The sequence below is a fragment of the Dipodomys merriami genome, unplaced genomic scaffold, assembly GCF_024711535.1.
Source record: "Dipodomys merriami isolate MVZ:Mamm:240054 unplaced genomic scaffold, mDipMer1.0.p SCAF_4, whole genome shotgun sequence".
NCBI classification, from domain to species: Eukaryota; Metazoa; Chordata; class Mammalia; order Rodentia; family Heteromyidae; genus Dipodomys; species Dipodomys merriami.
In genome coordinates, this window is record NW_027205603.1 from 47,163,849 (window position 1) to 47,175,132 (window position 11,284).

Here is an 11,284-nt window from a genome sequence, read left to right on the forward strand (position 1 = left end):
ATGTGAGTTGAGAAAAAAAATCAAGATAAATCTTCATGCGCAGCATACAATCAGATTATGCCTGGACTATATATTTACACAGGGCCTGATAGCAATCAATGGTTTAGCTTCATTGCATTTCAAGATGTATTTGCACCCAGTTGTCCAGCGATAGTGTCCTCACCCTGGAAATAATTTAGTTGCAAATTGACTGGAAGATGGTGAAAATTGAAAGTTAAAATTAGAAATACTCATAATAAACAGCAGAAAAAAGGTCGGATGATGCCGTGCGATGATGAGATTGGAATGGCTGGTAAATGAGGTTTTGTGTTTGTCGTGAGATGTGTGTGACATGCCTACCCAATATCGCTGTAATATTCAGCCTTGCAGAGGAGATTATTGTGCAAATGGATCCTGGAAAGAATTCTCTGGGAAATTAAAATTGTTCTGTTTTCTTTGATGTGTATGAGGGTCCTACACATTACATTGCTCATTTAGGCCAAAATTTAAATCATCTTTAGTATCAAATATTTGGATTAACCTCATAAAGCAATTGTCTTCCTGAGATTTGTACTATATTGTTACATGTCTAAACAACCACAGCCAAGAGTATATCACTAATCACAGCAGCAAAAATGGTTAATTTTTAAATCCTTTTGTTTTGTATATCTATCCATGGCTTAAACTATTATTTGGGCTACCATTTTATAAGTAGTCATCTCTCCTTAGAATTCTAAATCTCAGCACTCAAGAATTTAGAAGAGGTCATTAGACTTGAAGCAAATAATGAATTTCTAAGTTAGTATTTGTGAATGGGAGTAGATTTGCTTTAATGTGATAAAGGCATTCAAGGCACTAGAGAGCACATGTTATTGATGAACCTTTCAAGGCCACCTAAGGTTATCTAAACACCAGACAGGAGTACATTTTAAAATATATTTATAAAGTCTACCCAGTGAACACAAAGAAGTATGCTTTTACAGTTTAAGTTTAGCTTGACGACTTACTTTCAATGAGTGTGGATTTTTTAGTTACAGTTATTTGAAGTGCCTAATATTTTTTATTGTGACATTGTGTTTATTAATTGACTTGTCCTTTTTTGGGGGGGAATCAGGAATAATCACACCAGAGAAGGAGCTAAAGGTCAGTGTGGCAGGGGGCACTCAGCCTCTTTTGCTGGCAAAAGAAGAGGATGTTGCAACCAAAAGGTCAAAACCTACAGAGGACAACAAATTCTGTCATGAACAGGTAAAGATGTTATTGTCCCTTTGCTTTTTGTTTATTTGCTTCTGATAACCTCTCAGTTCAAAAGGTTCTGTATTTTTAAAATACATTTTGATAATTAGTAATGTGATTAACATCTGGTATCACGTCTAACATTCTGAAGCTATGAGAGGCCATTACCTACTGGTGACCATGTTTATTTAATCTTTTCCAGTTCTATCAGTGTCCTTATTGTAACTACAACAGTAGGGATCAGAGTCGGATCCAGATGCATGTCCTATCTCAGCACTCGGTGCAGCCGGTCATCTGCTGTCCTCTCTGCCAGGATGTCCTCAGCAACAAAATGCACCTCCAGTTGCATCTGACACATCTGCACAGTGTGTCTCCAGACTGTGTGGAAAAGCTGCTTATGACAGTAAGCATGGCACATATGGATGCATGTGTGACACAATGTGTGTAAAGTTAACAATAACAGATTTGCAATTGTGGGTCAATAGAAGTTTATTTCTACTTCAAGTTCTATTTTTTATTAAATTGGCTTTGGCACAGAAGTCACATTCTGGACACATTTGTCATCTCTTGCTTTTAGGAAAATTATGATTTAAAAATTATGATATAGGGCTGGGAAGTTGGCTCAGTGGTAGAGCGTTTGCCTTGCATGCCTGAGGCCCTGGGTTCGATTCCTCAGCACCACATAAACAAAAAGAAAAAAGCCAGAAGTGGTGCTGTGGCTCAAGTTGTAGAGCACTAGCCTTGAACTGAAGAGCTGAGGGACAGCGCCCAGGCCCAGAGTTCAGGCCCCACGACCGAACCCAAAAAAAAAAGAAAAAAAGAAAAAAATTTATGGTATAAAGCATAATTTTATAGAGAGACATTTTCAATCTCTTTTATATCTATGATGTTAGTAAAATGACTTACTTAAGCATCTTGAGCGTCTAAGTTCTTTGGTTGTTAACACAGAAAATGGACCTACAAAAGGTTTGAAGCGTTAAAACACCGCACACAGTATAATAATATTGACAGTTTGGTTGTGGCTGCTTTGGCTAGAGAAATGTAAATCCTACTGCCCACTTCAAGTTGTAACAGAGTTTATGATTGGTGGAGCACTATTAACATGGACCTCCTTTGGTTGTCAAAGGTGCCGGTCCCTGATGTGATGATGCCAAACAGCATGCTCCTGCCCGCGGCTGCCTCTGAGAAGTCGGAGCGCGACACCCCTGCAGCCATGACAGCTGAGGCCTCTGGGAAATATTCAGGTATGCCAGCGTATCCTGATCTACAGAGAAAGCCCTTACGAACTGCCTGTGTGGCATTGTTCCCAGGTTATTATTTTCAAACAGTTGGCTTTTTCTGTTGTTATTTGTTTTTCCCCATGAAGGAAAAACATATGGCATTTTCAGGGAGTATTTAGCCTCTGGTCTCTGTCTGTCCATGGAGGACAACCTAAAGGTTAGATGGACAAGAATATTCTATGTGTTCTATATATGAATACCAAGATTATGACCCTTGGTATCTTGTTGACTGCAACATATTTATTTAATTTTGGCTTATTTTCTTCTGCATACTTAAAACTTTCAAGATGATTTCTGGTTTTACATCCTTAGCACACAGCCCAGGGCTTGTGACTCTCTCAAATAAGCTTTTTGTTTTTGTCTTCTTTTTTTTTTTAAGTAGAAATCTTTGCGGGCTCCCATTAACAGTATTGAATGACATTTAAGCAGTGAGTTTTCTTACTTTCTGAAGTGATGTTTCTGCATTCTTCTAACAGGAGAAAGCCCCATGGATGACAAAAGTATGGCAGGTCTTGAAGATTCCAAGGCTAGTGTGGAAATAAAAAGCGAGGAGCAAAAACCAGCTAAAGAACCCACCGAATTGTCAGAATGGAACAAAACTAGCAGCAAGGAGGTGAAAATCCCCGACACACTGCAAGATCAACTCACCGAACAGCCCAAAAGACAACCGCTCTCTGTTTCTGACCGCCATGTTTATAAGTATCGCTGCAACCATTGTAGCTTGGCTTTTAAAACTATGCAGAAGCTTCAGATACATTCCCAGTATCACGCGATTCGGGCCGCGACGATGTGTAATCTGTGCCAGCGCAGCTTCCGTACATTCCAGGCTTTAAAAAAACACTTGGAAGCGGGCCATCCTGAACTGAGTGAGGCTGAACTTCAACAGCTGTATGCCTCCTTGCCCGTGAATGGTGAACTCTGGGCAGAGAATGAAGCCATGGTTCAGGATGACCATGGCCTAGAGCAGGATATGGAGAGAGAGTATGAGGTGGACCATGAGGGGAAGGCAAGTCCTGTAGGAAGTGACAGTAGCTCTATTCCAGATGAGTTGGGCTCTGAACCAAAGCGGACCCTACCTTTTAGAAAAGGGCCCAATTTTACCATGGAAAAATTCCTGGATCCATCTCGTCCCTATAAATGTACAGTGTGTAAAGAGTCATTCACCCAAAAGAACATTCTCTTGGTTCATTATAATTCAGTGTCTCATCTGCATAAGTTGAAAAAGGTTTTGCAGGAAGCCTCCAGTCCTGTCCCGCAGGAAACCAACAGCAACACAGACAACAAACCCTACAAGTGCAACATCTGCAATGTTGCCTACAGCCAAAGCTCGACCTTGGAGATCCACATGAGGTCTGTGCTCCACCAGACGAAGGCCAGAGCTGCAAAGCTGGAGCCAAGTGGGCCCGTAGCAGCTGGTGGGCACAACCTCACAGCCAATGTGACTAGTCCTGGCCAAGGGATGTTAGATTCCATGGGTTTAACCACAGGCAACAGCAAAGATACCCACTTAGATGCCAAAGAATTAAACAAAAAGCAAACCCCTGAGTTGATCTCTGCTCAACCTCCCCATCACCCACCGCAGTCACCAGCACAAATCCAGATGCAACTACAACATGAGCTACAGCAGCAAGCTGCGTTCTTTCAGCCACAGTTTCTAAACCCAGCCTTCTTGCCTCATTTTCCAATGACCCCAGAAGCACTCCTGCAGTTTCAGCAACCTCAGTTTCTCTTTCCCTTCTACATACCTGGGACAGAGTTTAGCTTGGGGCCAGATCTGGGCTTACCTGGCTCTGCCACCTTTGGTATGCCAGGCATGACCGGAATGGCTGGCTCCTTGCTTGAAGATCTGAAGCAGCAGATTCAAACTCAACATCACGTTGGCCAAACCCAGCTGCAAATTCTTCAGCAACAAGCACAACAGTATCAAGCCACTCAGCCCCAGCTACAGCCTCAAAAACAGCAGCAGCAGCAGCAGCAACAACAACAACAACAACAACAAACAAGCAAATTATTGAAACAAGAGCAAAGTAACCTAGCCAGTAATGACTGCCAGGTAATGAAAGACATGCCATCTTATAAGGAGGCAGAAGAGGTTGCTGAAAAGCAAGAAAAACCAAAGCAAGAATTGACAAATGAAGGCGAAGGCCTCAAAGAAGGCAAAGACACAAAGAAGCAGAAGTCTTCGGAACCATCCATCCCTCCACCCCGCATAGCTTCAGGGGCCAGGGGAAATGCAGCCAAAGCATTACTGGAAAACTTTGGTTTTGAACTGGTCATTCAGTATAATGAAAATAGGCAAAAGGTGCAGAAGAAGGGCAAAAGTGGAGAGGGTGAAAACACGGACAAACTGGAATGCGGAACGTGTGGTAAATTGTTTTCCAACGTTCTTATTTTGAAGAGTCATCAAGAACACGTACACGGACAATTTTTCCCATATGGAGCGCTAGAAAAATTTGCTCGTCAATACAGGGAGGCCTATGACAAGCTTTATCCAATTTCTCCATCCTCCCCGGAAACACCACCTCCACCACCTCCACCCCCTCCCCTCCCACCAGCACCCCCACAGCCCGCTTCCATGGGTCCTGTTAAAATCTCTAACACAGTTTCAACTCCTCTGCAAGCTCCACCACCAACTCCTCCACCACCTCCACCTCCTCCTCCACCCCCACCTCCTCCTCCACCGCCTCCGCCTTCAGCTCCCCCCCAGGTCCAGCTGCCTGTGTCTCTTGACCTTCCTCTCTTCCCTTCCATCATGATGCAGCCCGTGCAGCACCCTGCACTTCCACCCCAGCTCGCCCTGCAGCTGCCACAGATGGATGCGCTCTCCGCTGATCTCACCCAGCTCTGCCAGCAGCAGCTGGGGTTAGACCCCAACTTCCTAAGGCATTCTCAGTTCAAACGGCCACGGACAAGAATTACAGATGATCAGCTAAAAATCCTGAGAGCTTATTTTGACATCAATAATTCTCCCAGTGAAGAGCAGATCCAAGAAATGGCAGAGAAATCTGGCCTCTCTCAAAAAGTTATCAAACACTGGTTTCGAAATACACTTTTTAAGGAAAGACAGAGAAATAAGGATTCACCGTACAACTTCAGCAACCCTCCTATAACTGTTTTAGAAGACATCAGAATTGACCCACAACCCGCCTCTTTAGAACATTACAAATCAGATGCATCATTCAGTAAAAGGTCTTCTAGAACGAGGTTTACTGACTACCAGCTTAGGGTCCTACAAGACTTTTTTGACACAAATGCCTACCCAAAAGATGATGAAATAGAACAACTCTCTACTGTTCTCAACCTGCCCACTCGGGTTATTGTTGTATGGTTCCAGAATGCTCGTCAGAAAGCACGGAAGAGCTATGAGAATCAAGCAGAAGCTAAAGATAACGAAAAGAGAGAACTCACAAATGAACGGTACATTCGAACAAGCAATATGCAGTACCAATGTAAAAAGTGCAATGTGGTGTTCCCCAGAATCTTTGACTTGATCACACATCAAAAAAAGCAGTGCTATAAGGATGAAGATGATGAAGCCCAAGATGAAAGCCAAACGGAAGACTCCATGGATGCCACGGATCAAGTGGTGTACAAGCATTGCACTGTATCTGGACAAACAGACATAGCCAAAAACACCGCTGCCCCTGCAGCAAGTTCTGGCTCTGGGACAAGCACGCCTCTGATTCCATCACCCAAACCAGAACCTGAGAAGACGTCTCCAAAACCTGATTATCCCACAGAAAAGCCAAAGCAGAGTGACCCCTCTCCCCCTCCTCAAGGCACCAAACCAGCCTTGCAGTCAACATCGACTTCCTCAGACCCACCACAAACGTCCACAGCCCAGTCCCAGCCCCAGCCACAGCCACTGAAACAGCCCCAACTTGTTGGAAGACCTCCCTCCACTTCTCAAACTCCTGTCCCTTCCAGTCCCTTGCAAATTACCATGACTTCTCTCCAGAACAGTCTACCTCCACAGTTACTCCAATACCAATGTGACCAGTGTACGGTTGCCTTCCCAACTCTGGAACTTTGGCAGGAGCACCAGCACATGCATTTCCTTGCTGCCCAAAACCAATTCCTTCACTCTCCATTCTTGGAAAGGCCCATGGACATGCCATACATGATATTCGACCCCAACAATCCTCTGATGACCGGACAGCTGCTGAGCAGCTCTCTCACACAAATGCCACCGCAGACCGCTTCCTCCCACACCGGGGCTCCCGCCACTGTGGCTGCATCCCTCAAAAGGAAACTGGATGAGAAAGAAGACAACAATTGCAGTGAGAAAGAGGGAGGGAATAGTGGTGAAGATCAACACCGAGATAAACGCTTGAGAACAACCATTACCCCAGAGCAACTGGAAATACTCTACGAGAAATACTTACTGGATTCTAATCCTACCAGAAAAATGCTCGACCATATTGCACGTGAAGTCGGGCTGAAGAAAAGAGTTGTGCAAGTGTGGTTCCAGAACACAAGAGCGCGGGAAAGGAAAGGACAATTCCGAGCGGTGGGTCCGGCACAATCTCATAAGCGATGTCCCTTCTGCAGAGCCCTCTTCAAAGCCAAGTCGGCTTTGGAAAGCCACATTCGCTCTAGGCACTGGAATGAAGGCAAGCAGGCAGGCTACAGTTTGCCACCCAGCCCTTTAATAGCCACAGAGGATGGGGGAGAGAGTCCACAGAAATACATCTATTTTGATTATCCGTCTTTGCCATTAACTAAAATTGATCTCTCAAGTGAGAATGAACTGGCTTCCACCGTGTCCACGCCTGTGAGTAAAACAGCAGAGCTATCACCGAAGAATCTCTTAAGCCCTTCTTCTTTTAAAGCAGAATGTCCTGAGGATGTAGAGAACTTGAACGCCCCTCCCGCTGAGGCTGGGTATGATCAAAATAAAACTGACTTTGATGAGACTTCGTCCATTAATACAGCCATTAGTGATGCCACCACTGGTGATGAAGGAAATGCAGAGATGGAAAGCACCACCGGAAGTTCCGGAGAGGTGAAACCAGCTCTGTCTCCTAAAGACCCCAAAGGTCTTGACGCTTTGCCAAAACCAGCAACCACACCCACCCCAGAGGTCTGTGATGACAAGTTTCTCTTTTCTCTCACGAGTCCATCCATCCCTTTCAATGATAAAGATGGTGACCACGACCAAAGCTTCTATATCACAGATGACCCAGATGACAATGCCGACCGCAGCGAAACATCGAGCATAGCCGATCCCAGCTCACCCAACCCATTTGGATCTGGCAACCCTTTTAAATCCAAAAGTAACGATCGGCCCGGCCACAAGCGGTTCCGGACCCAGATGAGCAACCTTCAACTTAAGGTTCTCAAAGCTTGTTTTAGTGACTACCGAACTCCAACCATGCAAGAATGTGAAATGCTGGGGAATGAGATTGGTCTGCCCAAACGTGTGGTTCAGGTGTGGTTTCAAAACGCCAGGGCCAAGGAAAAGAAGTTTAAAATTAACATAGGGAAGCCTTTCATGATCAATCAAAGTGGAACGGAAGGCACCAAACCCGAGTGCACCCTCTGTGGGGTGAAGTATTCTGCCCGCTTGTCCATCAGAGATCATATTTTCTCCAAACAGCACATTTCAAAAGTGAGGGAGACAGTGGGCAGTCAACTGGATCGGGAGAAAGATTATCTAGCTCCAACCACTGTTCGGCAGCTGATGGCCCAGCAAGAACTTGATCGTATAAAGAAAGCTTCAGACGTGCTTGGATTAACAGTACAGCAGCCAGGCATAATGGACAGCAGTTCCCTCCATGGCATTAGCCTGCCGGCATCTTATCCAGGACTCCCAGGCCTTCCGCCAGTGCTTCTCCCTGGAATGAACGGTCCATCCTCCTTGCCTGGATTTCCACAGAATTCAAACAGTAAGTCACCAAAATGAAAATCTCCCTAGTTAATTTGGCATCATTAGACACCCAACACATGTAACCAAGACGACTGTGCATTTTGATTTCTTTTTAACCACTGAAACGAATAATTATTTTGATATATATATATATATGAATACATACATATGTATATGTATATATATATAAAGATTATCTATAATAATCAGGAATTGTCTACCCAAATTTATGCAGAAAATCAAGATTAGATAGCAGAACAGATTCTCACAAATGGATTGATTTATTATTGCATCTTGGCATCTTAGAAATATTATTTTTACATTCTACTCTAATACAGGTTTCAAATGCCTTTCAACACAAATGTGTAGCACAATATTTGGTATGAATATCGAGAAAGTGAAATATTGGAACAATGCACTTGCTGATGTTTTAAAGTATGTTCTTTCCGAGGGCCAAGATATTTAATTTTGATTTTGTTTCTTGTCTGTTTGTTCCCTGCTTCTACCCTATAAATTCCAAAAGTTAAGGGTTCTATAGTTACAGATATCTACCCACAGTGCACCTAGCAGGTAGTAAAGCTTGTGTTTCAACTTTAATGACTAAATATATGATTTCTGTGATAATGTGGAACAGTATTGTTATATAATTTTGATTTTCTAAGCTTCTTGATTTTTCTTGCTACTTGTTATTTAAATAAACTCAGAAGCTCATAGTGCATTATTACTCCATGCCCTGCTGCTGTTTCTCCTGGCTAAGGTTTATAATTAAGGCATAATAAAATTATACAGAATTATACAGAAAAATACAATTTATGCAGTTAAGATACATAACTATATATGTATATTATATACATATACATACATATATAACTATATATATATATATATATATATAAACAATGTAGTTATCTTGTAATTTCCTCTTCTCTCTTTGGGAATTTGTTGTTTTGATGATACTAGGATTTGAACTTTGGGCCTCACACCTATGCTCTACTATTTGAACTATGCTCCATCCCTTTTTGCTTCCAAGTTTTTTTTTTCTTTTATTTTTTTTGATAAGGAATTTTTGTTTTGTTTAGTTTCTTTTTCATGGACCAGAGTGGACCATGATCCGAGTGGACCATGATCCTACTATTTACACCTCCCTGTTATATAGGGTTGGAGGTTCATAATAACCTGACTCATTGGTTGAGATGAGACCTCAATAACTTTAACAGGATTGGCTTCAAACTACCCTCATCCCATTCTCAGCCTCCCAAGTATCTGGCATTACAGGAACATGCCTGGGCTATAATTTCTTTAAGTAAGTTTTTTTATCAGTGATTTTTGTTTCTTTTTAAAAGAAGAAATTTGGCCTTCTAAAGAGAGCTATCTAGCATTTAGCTATCTAACACTAATCATGTTTACCTACAAAAGTTACTAAAAACTGAGGAAAACTTTTTTTCATTTTTTCGCAATTGCATTTTGACATACATTTCAAAGCTTTCAGCTTCATCCTCCTTTGACAAGAGGCAACAGTGGCCATTGTGATCTTAAGAACTTACCCCTTTTGTACCTTAAAGCGTGGGAGGCAGAGAAACAATAATACCAAGTTCCTCTGCCTCTGCCCACCCACTTTTCTGTTCTAAATGGTTTGTGGGCTTTTGAGAAAAGTGGAATGATGTCTCACCTAAGAAAGAACTTGACCACGGACATCTGCCATAACCTTTCTTTTAGTTGCAACACCAACTCCCTTTTCATCCGAAAGTAGTTTTGGATAAATTGTCTGATAACTGACAGACCTAATTATTATAACTATAATTATGTATTTTATGTTATAGTGTAGTTAAATTAAAGGAAGCACTTTAAAAATAATAAAACAATAGAGGATTTTCTTTTCATCTAATGTTAGTCTAATTACTTTATAGTCCCACTTTGTATAGCACTGTGATTATTAATCAATAAAAAAACCCTGAATTATGTGGAAGAACTCTGTGATCTATTTTGTAAAAAGAGGGCTTTAAAAATACTTTACATAGGCAGAAACAATCGAAATATCTATGCCTTTGTTCTATAAATTACTATTGATTGATAATGATTGTTTTATCATCCCTGTCAGTGATGGTCACAGTACTTGTTATTCTCTTGGCTGGGACAAAGGCATATCCTGGGACAATGGGTCCTTATGCCAATTGCTCTTATTTGTTACTCTAATATGGACACTTTGATGGCCTTTATGAAAGAAAATGAGAGAGTAAAGTTATTTATGAAATATTTGAATAAATGTTTCCTTCACTCTACTTAATATAATTTATATCTTTCCCTGAAATATAGATCTTCTTTGCAATTATCAGCATTACTGAGCTGTTGGAGGTAGGCCTTCATGACTAGGAGAATCTTGAAACACACCAAGTAACAAGGAACTCAACAGTTCATCTGTTGCTTTATTAAATCAGAGACCAAACTAGCCAAGAAGTTGTACAGAGAAAAGCACCAGCTGGACACCAGTGGCTCATACCTGTAATCCTCACTACTCAGGAGTGAGATCTGAGGATTGCAGTCCAGAGCCAGCCTAAACAGGAACGTTCATGACACACTTAGCTCTAATTAACAACCAAAGAGCCAGAGCTGTGGCTCAAATGGTAAAATACTACCCTTGAGTATAAATGCTCAAGGACAGTGCCCAGGCCCTGAGGTTCAAGCCCTGGGACCAGCCAAAGAGAAAGAGACAAAGACAGAGACAGAGAACACTTCTACCTATTTGTGTGGGATTTAAAACGTTATCATGGTGTAGTGATCAGTGGGGCTCCATCTAAGAGGATGAATGCCCACATTCCTGGCTGTAATCATTTTGAACCAGTTCATGGAGTAGAATGGGTTCTCTACCATTCTATTATCATCTTCCTAATGTATTTTTTTATCAAGTAAATTTCTTCATTTT

General features: G+C 42.0%; 1 protein-coding gene across 2 annotated transcripts in view; it reads left to right on the forward strand.

Annotated features, from left to right (window-relative positions):
• Positions 1–11,284, forward strand: part of Zfhx4 (zinc finger homeobox 4) — a 193,657-nt gene that overhangs the window by 176,335 nt on the left and 6,038 nt on the right. For both annotated transcript variants that reach the window (XM_069990945.1, XM_069990946.1), the window contains exons 7-10: positions 1,094–1,227; positions 1,418–1,618; positions 2,342–2,459; positions 2,972–8,383. In XM_069990945.1, the coding sequence (XP_069847046.1) occupies positions 1,094–1,227; positions 1,418–1,618; positions 2,342–2,459; positions 2,972–8,383 (5,865 nt within the window). The remainder of the gene's footprint in view (positions 1–1,093; positions 1,228–1,417; positions 1,619–2,341; positions 2,460–2,971; positions 8,384–11,284) is intronic.